An 18,657-nucleotide genomic window follows, 5' to 3' on the forward strand; every position below is an offset into this window, starting at 1 on the left:
GTTGCTAGGGAATCCCCACATGTAATCAAGCTGGCTAACAGATGTAAATCATTCACAATAATGGCCACCACTGTGCACTTGCAAATTAAAATGAACACCCCCATGTACAGCTCCCCTACACACAGAATGATGGATCCTCATTAAACCTTATACACAGTATAATGCCCCTACAGCTCCCTTATACGCAGTATGATGGGCTTGCAGGTCCCCTATACACAGTACAATGGGCCCACAGTTCACCTATGCACAGTATAATGGGCCCACAGCTCCCCTATGCACAGTATAATGGGCCCACAGCTCCCTTATACACAGTATAATGGGCCCACAGCTCCGCTATGCACAGTATAAAGGGCCCACAGCTCCCCTATGCACAGTATAATGGGCCCACTGCTCCCCTATGCACAGTATAATGGGCCCACAGCTCCCCTATATACAGTATGATGAGCTCACTGCTTCCCTATACACAGTATGATGGGCCCACTGCTCCCCTATACAGTATGATGGGCGCACTGCTCCCCTATACACAGTACGATGGGCCCACTGCTCCTCTATACACAGTACGATGGTCCCACTGCTCCCCTATACACAGTGCGATGGGCCCACTGCTCCAACTATACACAGTATGATGGGTCCACACTGTCTGAGGGACCTCCACCATGGTCTCCACACCACACTTTGTGTGGGCCCCTACATTGTATGAGGTCCCCCCACAGTACCCATATCATGTAATGGCTCCTACACTTTATATGAAAAATGTCACAATGCATGAAAGTCCACACGATATACAAGCTATATAATGGCCCCCACATTATCCCCATCACTGTATGAGGGCCCAACATTGTATAAGTCCTCCACATTATATGAGGGCCCCCCACATTAGCCCCCACACTGTTTAAGGCCCCCACTATATGAGGGACCCCCACAGTAATCTGCACCATGTATAGTAGCCCCTAAAATGTGTAAGGGCACCCTGCCAACATTATAAGGGTCCCCTAAACTATATGATGCCCGCACAGTCACAGCAAAAGTTTAACAAAAAAAAACCAAATCAATATACTCACCTAATCCAAAACCCTGACAAGTCCACAAGGCGGACCAATGTGATGTTGTCATAGTGCCAGGACTCTGACGTCCTGTGCATGCACACAGTGCGATGAGGATACAGCACCAAATCTCTGACTGATGTCCTCTATATACGTAGGTGCCTCTGCTGTTTTGTAGACGAAAGGCTTAAAGTGACCGACAAAACGGAGAGCAGTTTGGCTCCACGGCTGTGTGACAGTTACGACACATGCATGGAGAGCCCAATATACAGGATCTCCATGCATGTGATGTGACGGTCACATAGCCACGACACATTCAGCTGCGGCACCAATCAGCTAATCAGCCAGAGCGATCCAGGAAGCCGGGTTCCCCCTGCAGCTTCTTCGGTAAGTGCTATAGCTTGCCGAATAAGCCATGACACGAACAAAGTCGCTCATCTCTAACGGTATGAAAGGGAGACCATGTCTCTCTGCACTACTTAAGAGCTTAACTACATTGTGTGCTTTGCACGTCGATATAGTTAATCATGGCATAGCTCTGTGTGGGCCCCTCAGAGCACGGGGCCCTGGGCAAATTCTCGTTAACTACGCTACGGATATGGTTGGATACTACGGTTAATATCTCAGAGTATAAGCAGCTATGTACAACCTGCCTTTCGTGTTTTATAGTTTGTTATGTAATTTCTTTACCTTCGTCTTATCTTTAGAATGCCTACAATTTATTTTGGATGTCTATAAGCTTAGGCTAATAAAGCTCCCACTATTAACTTGATCTTTCAAGACGGTTACATGGGCATCTCATACAGGATAGTCTAATTTGTTGGTGAAATGAATAATATGCCAGTGTACATTACTATATGTACAACGCTGAAATGGGTGTTTTCATCTCCAAGAACCTATCCCAATAAGTAGTAGGTGTAATAAAAAAATTAGCAAATACCTGCAATTAGAAATGCAGTACAGTTCCGATAATGTCACTTACCCCATATGCAGGGCAGCACAGTAGCTTAGGTATCCAAGATTATGACTACTGAGGCTAAGTTCACACGTTGCGTTTTTGGTACTTTTTTTTCAGCAGGCAAGTAACAAGCTTGCTGCAAACAAACAGGTTTTGCTCCGTTTTTGTCAAGCTGATAAAGTTTAGTGGCAAAAAAAAATGTCTGATTCTATTTCATCAGGTTTTGGCACCAAAAATGCAGTAATACCTGATACCTGCATTTTTTCAACATTTTTTTCACTACCTAGTACTTTCAATGGGTGAAATACGCTGAAAAAAGGCTGAAAGAAGTGACACGCTCTATTCTGCAAAACCCAAGGTTTTGCACAAATTATTGAAGACAAAAAAAAAACAAAAAACCGTGTGCATGAGAATTCTGATATCTCAGACATAGCTGGTACTGTAAAACGCAGCTAAAGTTTGCTTAACAAAAATGCATTAAAAATGTACCAAAAAGGCAGTCACACAATTAGCAAATACCTCCAATTATAAATGTAGTATGGCCACTAACAGCTAGCTGTCACCCTCTTAGTAGGTATAACTAGACATGAGCGGATATTGTCGGCTCCCTCCTTATTCGGTTTGCTATTAGCACTTACCGAATAGCTGCAGTGGGAACCCGGATCGCTCCCGTCACTCAGATGTCCGGCGCCGCAGCGGCATGTGTCGCGGCTGTTTCACTGTCACACCACATGCATGGAGATCCTTTTTGTTGTGACTGTCACACAGCTGTGACACATGCTGCTGTGGCACCAAACACCTGATTATCGCTAGCGATCCGGGTATCCAGGTTACTGATGCAGCTATTTGGTAAGCTCTGTTCACGAGCCTAACTAAGGAAGAAGCAGACGATATCCGCTCATGTCTAGTCATAACCATGGATACCCAAGCTACTGATATGCCCTGCACATGGGGTAAGTGATATTAATTTCAAGTATTTGCTAATATTATTATTATTATTATTATTAAACCTAAAACATTCGGATAGGATCTTGGAAATGGGAATACCCCTTTAATGGCTTATAAGTGGAACCCAAAAGTAATTCTAAGGTCCTTGCTTATTCAGACGTGAAAGAGATCCTACATGGCACTGAGGAATGAAAAATACATAAAAAAAATTATCACTTTAGACATATTCATTTTTAATAATTTTGATGCACAAGCGGAAAAAGCCCTACAAAACCATTGTGAATGGCATGGTCTGCTTACGACAGGTGCACTTATTTTAGATTGCAACTGCCGCATTGCGTCAAACTTTACCGATTGACCAGCATCCTGGTGAGGTCTTTCATTGTGATGCATTAGTTGAGCGCTCAGAATAAAACTTCACACTTATTTCGTGTAAAGTCTAAAAACAAGGTCATTAAAAATTCCAGGCAGGTCTGGCTTATTAAAAGCAGTATCACCTGAAATTTACACTTCAAACTCACCCCATAGTCTATGAGAAGATGGAGCAATGGTAAAATTGTCATCGTTTCTAAATCTGTTCCTATATTTCCTCAAAAAGAGCGTTCGTGTAATATGTAAATGAGGGTGCTCAGTGCACCCTTGATGTGGCTATGTTGACCTACAGTGGTGGCTTTCCCAGAGCCAGCGCTGTCTACATAAACCTAACGCTTACAAAACGCTAGTGTTTAGCGGGAATACGCATGCCAATTCCGTATGCGTATTTCCCGCAGCAGGGAGGTCCGGAATTGCAGCGGAAATTTTCGTGGCAATTCCGGACGTGTGCACATAGCCTAAATTTGATGCTCCTAACAGAAATTTAACCTCTTTCTGACCTCGGACGGGATAGTACGTCCGAGGTCAGAAGCCCCGCTTTGATGCAGGGCTCCGCGGTGAGGCCGCATCAAAGCCGGGACATGTCAGCTGTTTTGAACAGCTGACATGTGCCCGTAAAAGCGCGGGCAGAATCGCGATCTGCCCGCACCTATTAACTAGTTAAATGCCGCTGTCAAATGCAGACAGCGGCATTTAACTACCGCTTCCGGCCGGGCGGCCGGAAATGACGTCATCGCCGACCCCGTCACATGATCGGGGGTCGGCGATGCGTCAGGATGGTAACCATAGAGGTCCTAGAGACCTCTATGGTTACTGATCACCGGTGGCTGTGAGCGCCACCCTGTGGTCGGCGCTCACAGCACATCTCCATTTCTGCTACATAGCAGCGATCAGCAGATCGCTGCTATGTAGCAGGGGCGATCGCGTTGTGCCTGCTTCTAGCCTCCCATGGAGGCTATTGAAGCATGGCAAAAGTAAAAAAAAAAAAAGGTAAAAAAAATGTGGAAAAAATAAAAAAAATATATAAAAGTTTAAATCACCCCCCTTTCGCCCCAATCAAAATAAATCAATAAAAAAAAAAATCAAATCTACACATATTTGGTATCGCCGTGCTCAGAATCGCCCGATCTATCAATTAAAAAAAAGCATTAACCTGATCACTAAATGGCGTAGCGAGAAAAAAATTCGAAACGCCAGAATTACGTTTTTAGGTCGCCGCGACATTGCATTAAAATGCAATAACGGGCGATCAAAAGAACGTATCTGCACCAAAATGCTATAATTAAAAACGTCATCTCGGCACGCAAAAAATAAGCCCTCAAACGACCCCAGATCACGAAAAATGGAGACACTACGAGTATCGGAAAATGGCGCAATTTCTTTTTTTTAGCAAAGTTTGGAATTTTTTTTCACCACTTACATAAAAAATAACCTAGACATGTTAGTTGTCTATGAACTCGTAATGACCTGGAGAATCATGTCAGGTCAGTTTTTGCATTTAGTGAACCTAGCAAAAAAGCCAAACAAAAAACAAGTGTGGGATTGCACTTTTTTTGCAATTTCACCGCACTTGGAATTTTTTTCCCGTTTTCTAGTACACGACATGCTAAAAGCAATGATGTCGTTCAAAAGTACAACTCGTCCCGCAAAAAATAAGCCCTCACATGGCCATATTGAAAAATAAAAAAGTTATGGCTCTGGGAAGGAGGGGAGTGAAAAACGAACACGGAAAAACGAAAAATCCCAAGGTCATGAAGGGGTTAAATGACAACATGAAATGTAAATCTCATAGTATGTGCAGAGGTTCTACCTCCAAAGTTTGCAGAGTTTAGGAATCTTCCTCTGGCACCACACATTACAAATAGTACTGTGATTTTGGTTTATATATACTGTACATTACATAAACAACATAAAATATTTGGGGTGAAGACCCTCATTTGCCTTTCCTCATCTTCGATATCATTTACTGGTAATTTGCGCTTACCTCAGGAATTGAAGACAAAAATGGTTTAATATAAATATTTGAATCGTGTACTTTCAAATCATGGTCACCAAGTCCTCTGGTGACACCAATTGTCGCCATTACACGGGCCTGCATTAAAAAAAAATTATTTATGATGCATGTAATAGAATGACTTGCAGGTATATATATTTTAAACCCTTAACAAGAATACAAAATCAATGAGCTAACGTTTTTAACGTAAAACATCCGTGCCATAAAACATTAATATGAAAAAAACAGTGCGCTGTGTGCATACTCACTTGGCAACTATCTCACTGCTCCCGGAGTCCCTTTTTTAGTGTTCCCCATTGTTGATTTTCTAACTTTCCACAAATGACAGCTGTAGCCAGTCACTTGCTTTAACAGTCACATTCAGATGGTGCTGCCAGCAAATGATTGCCAGCGATATGCAAAGTGGAACTGAATCCTACTCTATCGTTCCAAAAATCTCTATTCAGAAGGGAAGGGGGGCTCAGAAGTGAAGAATTATTTCCTGGAATAGTTTGCAGATCACATATGGTGCCAAAACAGCAGAAGCCCTGCAAAATTACCCCATTTGGGGTATTTATCTAAAGGTGTCCTAACTATTTTGACCCCATAGGCATTTCCAAAAGACGTAAAACTTGCAAATCTGCCAGCTTTGTGATTATTACTCGGTGCTCAGATTACGCTCCTGGAGACACTCTCCCTGTAAATGATTAAGCCCCCGATTCATCAAATCAACTTGGCCAAATTCGGGTATAAATAGCTTTGAAAAGTAGCTAAATTTTGTGGCGCCTCTTGATTTGTGCAAAAATTTTGTGCGATTACACTCCAGTTTCTCCAAGGTCTGCCACAATGGGTGGAGCTGAGGCGGGACAGCCAAGGGAGCGGAACATCACAGCTAGTTTAATTCATGACAAGCTGTGGCATTACCTACAACAGAAATCTCACTCTAGTCCCCAACTGGAGTAAGATTCAGGCATTGTGCATGGAGGCGCACATCAATTATCAGACGTTTCAGATTCATGAACAGGCGTGGTTGACTCCTCATCAAGACAAGCAAGAAAAATCGCCATTGATGAAGCACGGCCCAAGTGTGTTGTTCTTACTACATTGCCATACATATGGATATTAACACAGGGCTCAGTAGGGAACAGGTGCCATTTGGATTTAGGAGCGCTGAGGTTGCGGGAGTCGGATCATGAAGCTTTTCCAGAGCCTGCGAGATATCAGCAATGTGGAAACCCCCTATTATTCATTGATAGATGAAGGACCTAAATGGGGACTATTTTAGTATGAAGAATTAAAGTTCTTATTAGTAATATTTTGGGGTAACTTATTTATTTATGTTTTGATATATTTTTTAAGGTCAAGTTCTCATCTATCCTGTGCACTACGCTGAGCACTCACATTAGTTTTTCTGCCCAAATCTGCTGAAAACCTAATTCATTCAGCACCACACAACTCCATCTGGCCTTTGTACTGGCGGTCCGACTTTTTTTTTTTTTTTTTTTAAGAGGCACACAAAGATATAACTGACTGCACTTTTGTGCATGCCTAAACACATGGGACACTGCCGGAAAAAAATGAGAGTGACTCAACATAGACTGTATGGAGTCCAAAAGGACTCCGTGTGACTCATTATTTTGAAAGGTTTTATCAGGAGGGTTCTCTAAATTCTATTACTTGGGAGTAGAGCACATGTGAACCAAGCCCTTTTCTGATTTTTTAGAGGCAGAATGAATTAATAGCAGTTTATGAATTATTTCAGTTTATTTTTCTTTATGCCATTTCCCATATGATATAAGTGAGAAGACAATGTTATTCTTTGTGTCAGTACAATTACAGAGATACCAGATTAATAAAACATAGTTTTTTAATATTTTGCCACTTTTACACACTAAAAAAACTTTTTGCAAACAATACATATAATATAGCAAATAAACAGCAATTTGTGAATGGTTTTTGTTTCTTTCTGTGATTAATGAACACATGAATTCCATTATTGCTATACATGTAAAAACAGGAGGTTCCTAAAAGGGGACCTGTGAGGTCCCCATGCCTTCCAACCCAGCAGTCACGTATGTATGAGCAAATTCCCTGCCCAACCAGCCTTGTATAACGTTATTGAGTGAAAACAGCTATCATGTAAACTTCCAGACATGCGCAATGCGTGCCTCTGAAACCGGGAAGCATACACTAGGATTCAGAGAAGCAGTGATGCTGCTGGAATGATAGGCGCGCATGCGCGAGATTTGCATGAGCTAGAGATGACTCCACTCGTGCAAAATATGCTATCACATCCACAGGAGCGTGATAACATGGAAAGAAAGCTGACTAGTCTAGGGAAACTAACACCCCATCAACTAGTTAAAGCCCTCATTAGCATAGCAAACGAGGACATTATACTTTTTTTTATACTGTGTTTCCACTGAATAACATCATACAGGGCTGGTTAGGCAGGGATTTCACTCATACATAGGTGAATGCTGTTGGTTTGGAGGGCATGGGGGACCTGACAGGTTCCTTTAAAAGAAGAATGGAAGTATTTTTAATACTATAGTTCATTACTTAGGTTATGGCCACCTTTGCTTATTTATCAGAGTTTGTCAGTCTCTTAGGTTAGAAGTGTGGTGCTTACAAGCAGAGGTAAGCGAACCCGAAGTTAAAAGTTCGGCCTTCATACCAGAGAGTTACTGTCCGGTGCTAAATGCCAAAACATGGACTTCCCCGGAGCTCCAGGGGAAGTCCGCCGCAATGTCCGGAGCTCCGAGAAAAGTTCATTAGAAAGCCAGAAAGAGAGCACTTAACGGAAAGAGCCCTCGGCAGAAAGAGAGTCCAAAACGGAAAGAGAGAGCGCGCGAGAGAAAAAGAGCGCGGGTGAGAAAAAGAAAGCGCGTGAGAAAAAGAAGACTCCATAAACCAGGAGGAGGTCAAACCAATGTCTTGTCAGGCCAGTATACAATTGTGTATGCAAGAAAAAAAAGAAGGTATAAATAGCAAAGTAAACTGTAGAATTCACACACCGACATAAAAAAAAGTAAAATATATGGTATTAAATTTTGAACACTGAGGCCTTTGATGGATGCACCTCACGGTATTGCATGCATAGTAGGTACGAGTAAGTAAACCTCTCTCTGGCGAATACACCAGAGGCCATTTTTCTGATATGAACAGGGACTAACAGCAAATGTTTAAGACAAAAGTAGGAATTTGAGGTTACTTATGTTTAGCATGAAGTCAGTTGATGCTACCAAGGAAATCAATTACCTTTTTTCCTTCTCCATATATTAAAGGAAACTTTAAATCTTCGTCCTCAATTGTCTTGTAAGCCCTATAGGAAGCAATAAGTTAGAGTTTTTAACACGTTTATTAAAAGAAAACCGTCAACAATTGCTACTGTTCTTCTAGACATTCCTGATATATCCATACTGGCTCAAAACTACATGGCAAAGCTGAACCTCTAAGTTTGAAGCCTTGGACAGTCATCTCTGCTCACAATAACTAAATATTTAGTTTTATCATGTTAGGCCTCATTCCCACATCAGTTTTTCATGTATGAGCGATGTCAGTGTTTTTCACAGATAGCATTCACACCTATAATAATGAACGGTCCACACAAAATCGCAAAGACATGTCTGTTATTGATCAGAGTGTCGGAACAAAAAAAGACAATGCAAATCAAGTTAATAAAAAAAAAAAAGATTTTCATAGACTTCTAGATAGAAGAAGTTGGAGACATTTTTTTTTGTTCTTCACATGAGAAAAACTGTTAAAAATGTGACCAAACTAAGAAAACTCAGATGACACTGATAAAAATCACTGCTGAAATTTTCAGTTTTTCTCATACGTGAATGAGTGCCAATGAAGCCTTAGGCTACAGTCACAGAAGCGCATGAAAAATTCATAAAAAAAGGAGGGCAAGCAATCATGAACCTTGGACTTTAACAACATGTCCAGAAAACAAAATATCATTTACTGGACGGACACGCATGCAATATATTATTTAGTACATATCTTTACTCTGCCATTAAAATAAAAAAAAAATTGGTGGTGAATGTCCTATGTGAGTAAATGCAACGATGATTCACATGACTGGGAATAGCTGTCATGACAGAATGATTACCATCAAAACCAAATATTGATTATGAAAGCAGTCCTATTAAATTGAAAAACATGTCTGCTTTCTTTCACAAACAGCACCACTCTTGTCTACAGGAAGTGCCTGGAACTGCACCTCGTTCAATTCAAGTGAACCAGGCTGACCTTCGGTGCCAGATTCAGCAGCATATACATAAGTGGTGCAGTTTTTGAAAAAAAATAAATAAAAAGCAGTCTCTAAATACCATACAATTCCACAGACGACACCATTACATTTATTGTAAGAGTGGCATTTGATTCTAACATGTACTCCATAAAATTACTGTACATAACTTTGAACAATCAGGATAAATCGTTAACCTCGGGATCTTTGCTCACTAAAATTTCTGAGCAGCTTTCAAGTGACACTTCCCAAATGCTGAGGAGCAAACATTAAAAAGCTCATAAATTCCATAACCTTGAGCTGACTCCAGCGCTGCAGTCTCCATTGAAGGTTACAGGGTTTCACTTGTCCTTGAGTAAAACTCATCCTGTCTCAATCAAAAATTCTTTGTTCTACAAAGCATGAAAGATAAGTGAAAAGTAAACCAGGTGGATGGGAACGTTGAGCTCCGGGGGATGAGCGTTTTAGATTTTAAATATCAGAACAAAACACTAGCCAAGGAGGATGTTTATCAATGCCATAGCGCTGAGGAATGACAAACACTACTACATATGCATAGTTTATATTAAATATCCTTTAGGCCTACAGCTTTATCAAATACAATTACCAGTGTACATTATGTGATATGTAACATCATAGGTGACTGTCAAGGATAACAGCAGGAGTGGGGGTGAGGGGTAACGCAGATCCCACCACAGTTACCACTTCGTCACAGATGACACTGGAGACACCAAGCAGAGTCCACTGCTGTCACCAGTTTGTCAGGAGAACATAAGCCGTTGCCTTCAATTGTCAGAATAATTACGCAATTGGCTGACGAGTGATAGTGAAGGCTGCAGCTCCTTCCACTACTAAGTTGGCCAGTTACTGGAGCGCGGTTTACAGAACAAGAGGAACAGAGCTATTAAATTTTATATATTTAATTCAGAAGAGTAGCCATAAAAAAAATATACAAAGATGTTACAAAGTGGGAACAAAACAATAAAATATACACAATTACATAAAATAAAAAGGAATAACGAAAGAAAAGTACTAAACCTAATGTCATGGAAATGACCCAGAACTTAGCTGAGGGAATCACTCCGATTGGGAAAATGGGATCCTCTCAGAGAGCATATGTCTTCCAGAATGAACAAAAAGAGATCCAAACTTTCCTTTTTATTACCACAAGGTTGTGCCCACATACCCCTCTTGATGAGTTCACATGGGGGCTGCTTGTGGGATGTGCTAGGTTCTTCAGAAATCCATAAGATCCCCAACTTACAGGATATGTTCGTTCAGTTCCCCAGTGATTTGATACTGTCGTCATTTTTATTTATCGTGCTTTTATTTGTCTATAGAGATGAAACATGGCCTGGATAGCACCATCCATTTGACTGTTATTATGTTGAAGGGGTTGAAATGGCCTTACATTAATGTGAGTGAATGTATTATGTCCGTCCCTTCGCTACGATGCTGAAAATATCCCATAAATATCGGATTGAGGCAAATCCACAATACTCCTAACTGATCACTGGCTCCAAAATGTCTAAGAAGATACTTTGACTAGAGGAAGCGCTATCCCTGGGAAAGGTTCTTCTCCGCCTCAGTGTAAACAGATCTCAGATTTGTTATCTTCTTCCCAGCCAATCTCCTGCTGTAATTATCTGGTCACTGCAGGAGGCCCCCATTTCAATGGAAGTTGAAGTGTTAACACTCTTTCTCTTCCCTAGTTTTTGCCAGCTGTAATTAATCCCATATATTCAATAAGAGGGGGACACTTCCCCTCCGTGGAGAGGTCTGTATCGATTTTAATTTTTCTTTACAACAGTGACATTAATAAAATAATACATAAATTTTAGGATGTGACTTAAAATATAGTCCCAAACTATGGACTTTACTACTCAGTGGCTACAGACTTTAGTTTCTTACAACGCTGTATTTTCCGCAGCATGGGCACAGCGGATTTGGTTTTCCATAGGTTTCAGGTGGACGATTCCACCCGCGGCTGTATTGGGCACATGTCAGCTGAACAGATCAGCTGTAATGTGCCCGGAAAACAAAGGGAGTCCGACGTGGGCGTACTATTACGCTCAACGTTGTAATGGGGTTTTAAAGAGCTCCCAAAGGTTTTATTGCCTATCCCGGACACTGACAGTTCAATTACCGGATGCTTATCCAGCAATAAAATCTTCACCATAGTACAGTTTTCAGTATCATTAAGGGTGCATTTACATTTGCAGATTATAAGGAATGAGCATTTCTATCGACCCTCACCAATCACCTGCTAACTGAGAAAAACACTCGTTGGTCGGGTAAAATACATTTTTTTTTACATTTTTTAAAAATCATAGTTCTTGGCAGCACAACAAGACATGACCTGCCAAGAACAATGACATTACATGCACACAGAACAATTATAGTGTGAATATTCAAAGTGCAGCCCAGCAAGTGATACATCGCTGGAATCAGGCTCTCTCGCCACATGTTATGGTGCTCTTAGATTTTATAGTAAAAACCTGCTGCCAAATTCCATTTAAGGTTAATTTTAGAGAAATGTTAGATTTTTTTTTTAAAGGGGTTGACCAGGCTTGGGGCAGAGTTGTGAATCCTCATTGTGCGCATTGTCAGAATTGTACAGTGCTAGCGCTAGGAGCGAGTGGTCATGTGACCACAAGTATGAAACTTACATAATTCCAGTCACACAGTGACTGCAGACTGTTGAACCCCAAGCTTGGACAACCATTTTGGGGTTTTGGGAGGAAAACAGCACAAGTATAAGGAAGAACATACAAAATCGAAATACAGATATTGCCTATGGCTGAACTGTCCCATGACTTCAGAGCAAAATGTTTTTGGTAATTTGTTGTTGTTGCAGGACATTGGGTTATGTAATATTTATAAGAAAAAAGTCTAAATATACTGCAAATTAGCGAGAGTGGCTGCCGAAGAAAATGCACTAATTGTTTCGGTCAACACTTCTAAAGATCCAAGATCTTCCTGTAACCTAGCATTAAAGAGAAGGCCTCTTGAAGCTCGTTGACTTGTCCAAGCAACTTCATTGCTTTCACTACGCAGGTACAAATGGTTAACCAGCTCCAGAGATCTGATATTAATTCAGTTTGGCAACAGTATGTCATTCCTGAGTGAAGCAAGAGTCATGAATAGTGATGAGCGAATATACTCGTTACTCGAGATTTCTCGAGCACGCTTGGGTGTCCTTAGAGTATTTTTTAGCGCTCGGAGATTTCGTTTTCATCGCCTCAGCTGAATGATTTACAGCTATTAGCCAGCATAAGTACATGTGGGGGTTGCCTGGTTGCTAGGGAATCCCCACATGTAATCAAGCAGACTAGTAGCTGTAAATCATTCAGCTGCGGCGAAAAAAAAACAATCTCCGAGCACTAAAAAAAAAAATACTCGGAGGTCACCCGAGCATGCTCGAGAAATCTCGAGTAACGAGTATATTCGCTATCACTAGTCATGAAGCATGTTGGCTCCCTAATGTATATAAAAAAAAGTAAGCTATTTAGTAAAACAAAAAAGTTACTCATTGGTGAAAAAATATGATCACACTTTACAGTATACAGTTGTAAGAAGGGATCATAAAGAGATCCTATATTGTTTACTTGAAGTGGATAAAATCTGCTGTGATCTTGCGATGGACACAGTACAGTATATAGACTCCCTGAAATACTCCTTGATGGTCTGCTCTTTGCCATCCCCTCTGATGTTCCCATGTAGGTTTTTATGTTGTGCTTGGAACAGCATTTGACCTCTACCTATCTAATGACCATGGGCAAAGGGTTTTCCTCTTGTCTCATAAGTTGCCAATTTGCTTCAGGTGCCAGGGATTTGATTACAAAATCCTCTAGGTGGTTTCAGGCCCACTCCAGTCTGCATAGATTACAGCCATCGACTTTTTGCAGAAGCTGGGAAGGAAGAAGAAATCATGCTTACTGTATTCTTATGTCTTTCTGGGACGATGTCCTAACGATCATCTCCTCTCTCGTGGGTTCCAAATGCACCCTGACCTGGAATTACTACTCCTGCACCTTAGTGATATCACCATCCAAAAAGTACAAACAATCCTTGTTAGGTCACCTGATCAACGCAGTTCGTTCCTTCATCGTTCTAACAATGAAATGCAAGTAATCTACCTGGGCATTTGGTTTTCCAAAATTAATGATAATGGAAGACTTTATGACCTTATCCTGCAATATAAACAATTCCTTCAGTAAGTTCAGAATTTACACGATAGCCTTTCAGGACCCTGCCAAATATCACCTTTAAGCATCCTAGAATTTTAGGTTCTAGCTAGCATGTTTCCACCAGTGGCGTAACAATTTTGGTCACAATCGGGCCCTTGTGGGTGATGGGCCTGCCGACACCAGCGAAACTTCAACTGGACGTGTGTCCTCGGACTCACATTCAGGTGAAGTGTATTGCAACACACAGACCCTGACAGACAATCAGAGGCCAGAAGCGGAAGTCAGTGTGTACGTGACTGGGGATGCATGGTAATGATGTCATGCGCTCCCGTTGCTTGCAAGCTTAAGTCAGCTGCCGACTTCAGAAGAGGGCGCCACACACTGGGAGAGCAAAGGGAACGGGGAGTAAATTTTTTTTTCTCTCTATGCATTAAAGAACAGCGACAGAATGGTAGACATATATACCAGGAAGGGGGGTACATATACACATACCAGGATGGGACCCAGGATAACAGTATGGGGCCAGGGACATATATACCAGGACGGGGGAGATATATAGGATGGGCTCAGGATGAGGAACATATATACCAGGAAGGAGCCCAAGATGGGGAACATTACTACATCATGGGGAAGGGGGTACAACTCATATATTTTATAAGATTATAAGATTTAGAACACGTGCCCATACATCTGACCAACATGCAAGGCAGATCCAAATTCTGCACTGTGGCCTGTCGGACTCTAGTTACACCACTGCATGTTTCCCTCCTGGCCAACTGCCTTCTCTCCATCTAAATTTTCCCTTCTTACTCCCCACCCCTGTCTTTTTTCGATTTTTCTTTTCACTCTTCTCTCATTGTTCTGTTTCTGGCTGCTTCCTCCCCACTCTGGTCTCTTCTCGGAATTCCTCCTCCGAGCCTCTCTGCTTCGAATTCCTCTTCTGAGCCGCTGTTCTCAGGTATTCTCAGCAGAAAAGTAAATCTTCAGTACACTTTGTCCACAATTACATAGCTGCTGATGGGTTCATCCCAGTCACAATTTACTCTTGCACTATAGTTTTATAGATTACCGATACTCTCCTTTGAAATTTTGGCTATATCAATTATATTCATTCCATGATGGGACTGCGTCCAATTTTTGGATGAAGTATGGCTGAGTGATGTTTAACCCCTTCCCGACCTTTGACGCCACGTAGGCGTCATGAAAGTCGGTGCCAATCCGACCCATGACGCCTATGCGGCGTCATGGAAAGATCGCGTCCCTGCAGATCGGGTGAAAGGGTTAACTCCCATTTCACCCGATCTGCAGGGACAGGGGGAGTGGTAGTTTAGCCCAGGGGGGGTGGCTTCACCCCCTCGTGGCTACGATCGCTCTGATTGGCTGTTGAAAGTGAAACTGCCAATCAGAGCGATTTGTAATATTTCACCCATTATAACGGGTGAAATATTACAATCCAGCCATGGCCGATGCTGAAATATCATCGGCCATGGCTGGAAATACTAGTGTGCCCCCACCCCACCCCTCCGATCGCCCCCCCACCCCCCCGATCTGGCCGGTACACTGCTCCGGCTCCCCTCCGTCCAGTGCTCCGCTCCCCCCCGTGCTCGTGTCCGCTCCCCCCGTGCTCCAATCACCCCCCCGTGCTCCAATCACCCCCCCTGCACTCCGATCCACCCCCCCCGTGCTCCGTTCCACCCCCCGTGCTCCGTTCCAGCCCCCCCGTGCTCCGTTCCACGCCCCCCGCGCTCCGTTCCACCCCTCCCGCGCTCCGATTCCCCCCCCCGTGCTCCGATCCCCCCCCGTGGTCCCCCCCCACCCTATCATACTTACCGATCCAGCCGTGGTCCCGTCCGTCTTCTCCCGGGCGCCGCCATCTTCCAAAATGGCGGGCGCATGCGCAGTGCGCCCGCCGAATCTGCCGGCCGGCAGATTCGTTCCAAAGTGCATTTTGATCACTGAGATATAATCTATCTCAGTGATCAAAATAAAAAAAATAATAAATGACCCCCCCCCTTTGTCACCCCCATAGGTAGGGACAATAAAAAAATAAAGAAATTTTTTTTTTTCCACTAATGTTAGAATAGGGTTAGGGTTAGGGGTAGGGTTAGGGTTAGGGGTAGGGGTAGGGTTAGGGGTAGGGTTAGGGTTAGGGGTAGGGGTAGGGCTAGGGTTAGGGGTAGGGTTAGGGGTAGGGTTAGGGCTAGGGTTAGGAATGTGCACACGTATTCTGGTCCTCTGCGGATTTTTCCGCTGCGGATTTGATAAATCCGCAGTGCTAAACCGCCGCGGATTTATGGCGGATTTACCGCGTTTTTTTCTGCGCATTTCACTGCGGTTTTACAATTGCGATTTTCTATTGGAGCAGATGTAAAACCGCTGCGGAATCCGCACAAAGAAGTGACATGCTGCGGAATGTAAACCGCTGCGTTTCCGTGCAGTTTTTCCGCAGCATGTGTACAGCGATTTTTGTTTCCCATAGGTTTACATTGAACTGTACACTCATGGGAAACTGCTGCGGATCCGCAGCGTGTGCACATACCTTTAGAATTAGACTATGTGCACACGGTGCGGATTTGGCTGCGGATCCGCAGCAGTGTTCCATCAGGTTTACAGTACCATGTAAACATATGAAAAACCAAATCCGCTGTGCCCATGGTGCGGAAAATACCGCGCGGGAACGCTGCGTTGTATTTTCCGCAGCATGTCAATTCTTTGTGCGGATTCCGCAGCGTTTTACACCTGTTCCTCAATAGGAATCCGCAGGTGAAATCCGCACAAAAAACACTGGAAATCCGCGGAAAATCCGCAGGTAAAACACAGTGCCTTTTACCCGCAGATTTTTCAAAAATGGTGCGGAAATATCTCACACGAATCCGCAACGTGGGCACATAGCCTTAGGGTTGTGGTTAGGGTTAGGGGTGTGTTAGGGTTAGTGTTGTGGTTAGGGGTGTGTTGGGGTTAGTGTTGTGGTTAGGGGTGTGTTGGGGTTAGGGTTGTGATTAGGATTATGGCTACAGTTGGGATTAGGGTTAGGGGTGTGTTGGGGTTAGTGTTGGAGGTAGAATTGAGGGGTTACCACTGTTTAGGCACATCAGGGGTCTCCAAACGCAACATGGCGCCACCATTGATTCCAGCCAATCTCGTATTCAAAAAGTCAAATGGTGCTCCCTCACTTCCGAGCCCTGACGTGTGCCCAAACAGTGGTTTACCCCCACATATGGGGTACCAGCATACTCAGGACAAACTGCGCAACAATTACTGGGGTCCAATTTCTCCTGTTACCCTTGTGAATCTAAAAAATGCTTGCTAAAACATAATTTTTGAGGAAAGAAAAATGATTTTTTATTTTCACGGCTCTGCGTTGTAAACGTCTGTGAAGCACTTGGGGGTTCAAAGTGCTCACCACATATCTAGATAAGTTCCTTGGGGGGTCTAGTTTCTAAAATGGGGTCACTTGTGGGGGGTCTCTACTGTTTAGGCACACCAGGGGCTCTGCAAACGCAACGTGACACCCGCAGACCATTCCATCAAAGTCTGCATTTCAAAAGTCACTACTTCCCTTCTGAGCCCCGACGTGTGCCCAAACAGTGGTTTACCCCCACATATGGGGTATCAGCGTACTCAGGAGAAACTGGACAACAACTTTTGGGGTCCAATTTCTCCTGTAACCCTTGGGAAAATAAAAAATTCTGGGCTAAATAATTATTTTTGAGGAAAGAAAACGTATTTATTATTTTCACGGCTCTGCATTATAAACTTCTATGAAGCACTTGGGGGTTCAAAGTGCTCACCACACATCTAGATAAGTTCCTTTCAGGGTCTAGTTTCCAAAATGGGGTCACTTGTGGGGGGTTTCTACTGTTTAGGCACATCAGGGGCTCTGCAAACGCAACGTGACGCCCGCAGAGCATTCCATCAAAGTCTGCATTTCAAAACGTCACTACTTCAATTCCAAGCCCCGGCATGTGCCCAAACAGTAGTTTACCCCCACATATGGGGTATCACCGTACTCAGGAGAAACTGGACAACAACTTTTGGGGTCAAATTTCTCCTGTTACCCTTGGGAAAATTAAAAAATTCTGGGCTAAATAATTATTTTTGAGGAAAGAAAACGTATTTATTATTTTCACGGCTCTGCATTATAAACTTCTATGAAGCACTTGGGGGTTCAAAGTGCTCACCACACATCTAGATAAGTTCCTTTGGGGGTCTAGTTTCCAAAATGGGGTCACTTGTGGGGGGTTTCTACTGTTAAGCCACATCAGGGGCTCTGCAAACGCAACGTGACGCCCACAGAGCATTCCATCAAAGTCTGCATTTCAAAACGTCACTACTTCACTTCCGAGCCCCGGCATGTGCCCAAACAGTGATTTACCCCCACATATGGGGTATCAGCATACTCAGGAGAAACTGGACAACAACTTTTGGGGTCAAATTTCTCCTGTTACCCTTGGGAAAATAAAAAATTGCAGGCTAAAAGATCATTTTTGAGAAAATAATTTTTTTTTTTATTTTCATGGCTCTGCGTTATAAACTTCTGTGAAGCACTTGGGGGTTCAAAGTCCTCACCACACATCTAGATTAGTTCCTTTGGGGGTCTAGTTTCCAAAATGGTGTCATTTCTGGGGGATCTCCAATGTTTAAGCACACAGGGGCTCTCCAAACGTGACATGGTGTCCGCTAATGATTGGAGCTAATTTTCCATTTAAAAAGCCAAATGGCGTGCCATCCCTTCCGAGCCCTGCCGTGCGCCCAAACAGTGGTTTACCCCCACATATGGGGTATCAGCGTACTCAGGACAAACTGGACAACAATATTTGGGGTCCAATTTCTCCCATTATCCTTGGCAAAATAGGAAATTCCAGGCTAAAAAATCATTTTTGAGGAAAGAAAAATTA

At 43.0% G+C, this 18,657-nt stretch overlaps 1 protein-coding gene across 1 annotated transcript in view; it reads right to left on the minus strand.

Annotated features, from left to right (window-relative positions):
* Window positions 1–18,657, minus strand: part of PPM1H (protein phosphatase, Mg2+/Mn2+ dependent 1H) — a 298,038-nt gene that overhangs the window by 38,744 nt on the left and 240,637 nt on the right. The window contains exons 7-8 of the mRNA XM_069764438.1: window positions 8,576–8,639; window positions 5,306–5,413 (exon numbers count right to left, since the gene is read on the minus strand). Of these exons, the coding sequence (XP_069620539.1) occupies window positions 5,306–5,413; window positions 8,576–8,639 (172 nt within the window). The remainder of the gene's footprint in view (window positions 1–5,305; window positions 5,414–8,575; window positions 8,640–18,657) is intronic.

The sequence above is a fragment of the Ranitomeya imitator genome, chromosome 4 (genome assembly GCF_032444005.1).
Source record: "Ranitomeya imitator isolate aRanImi1 chromosome 4, aRanImi1.pri, whole genome shotgun sequence".
Taxonomy (NCBI): domain Eukaryota; kingdom Metazoa; phylum Chordata; class Amphibia; order Anura; family Dendrobatidae; genus Ranitomeya; species Ranitomeya imitator.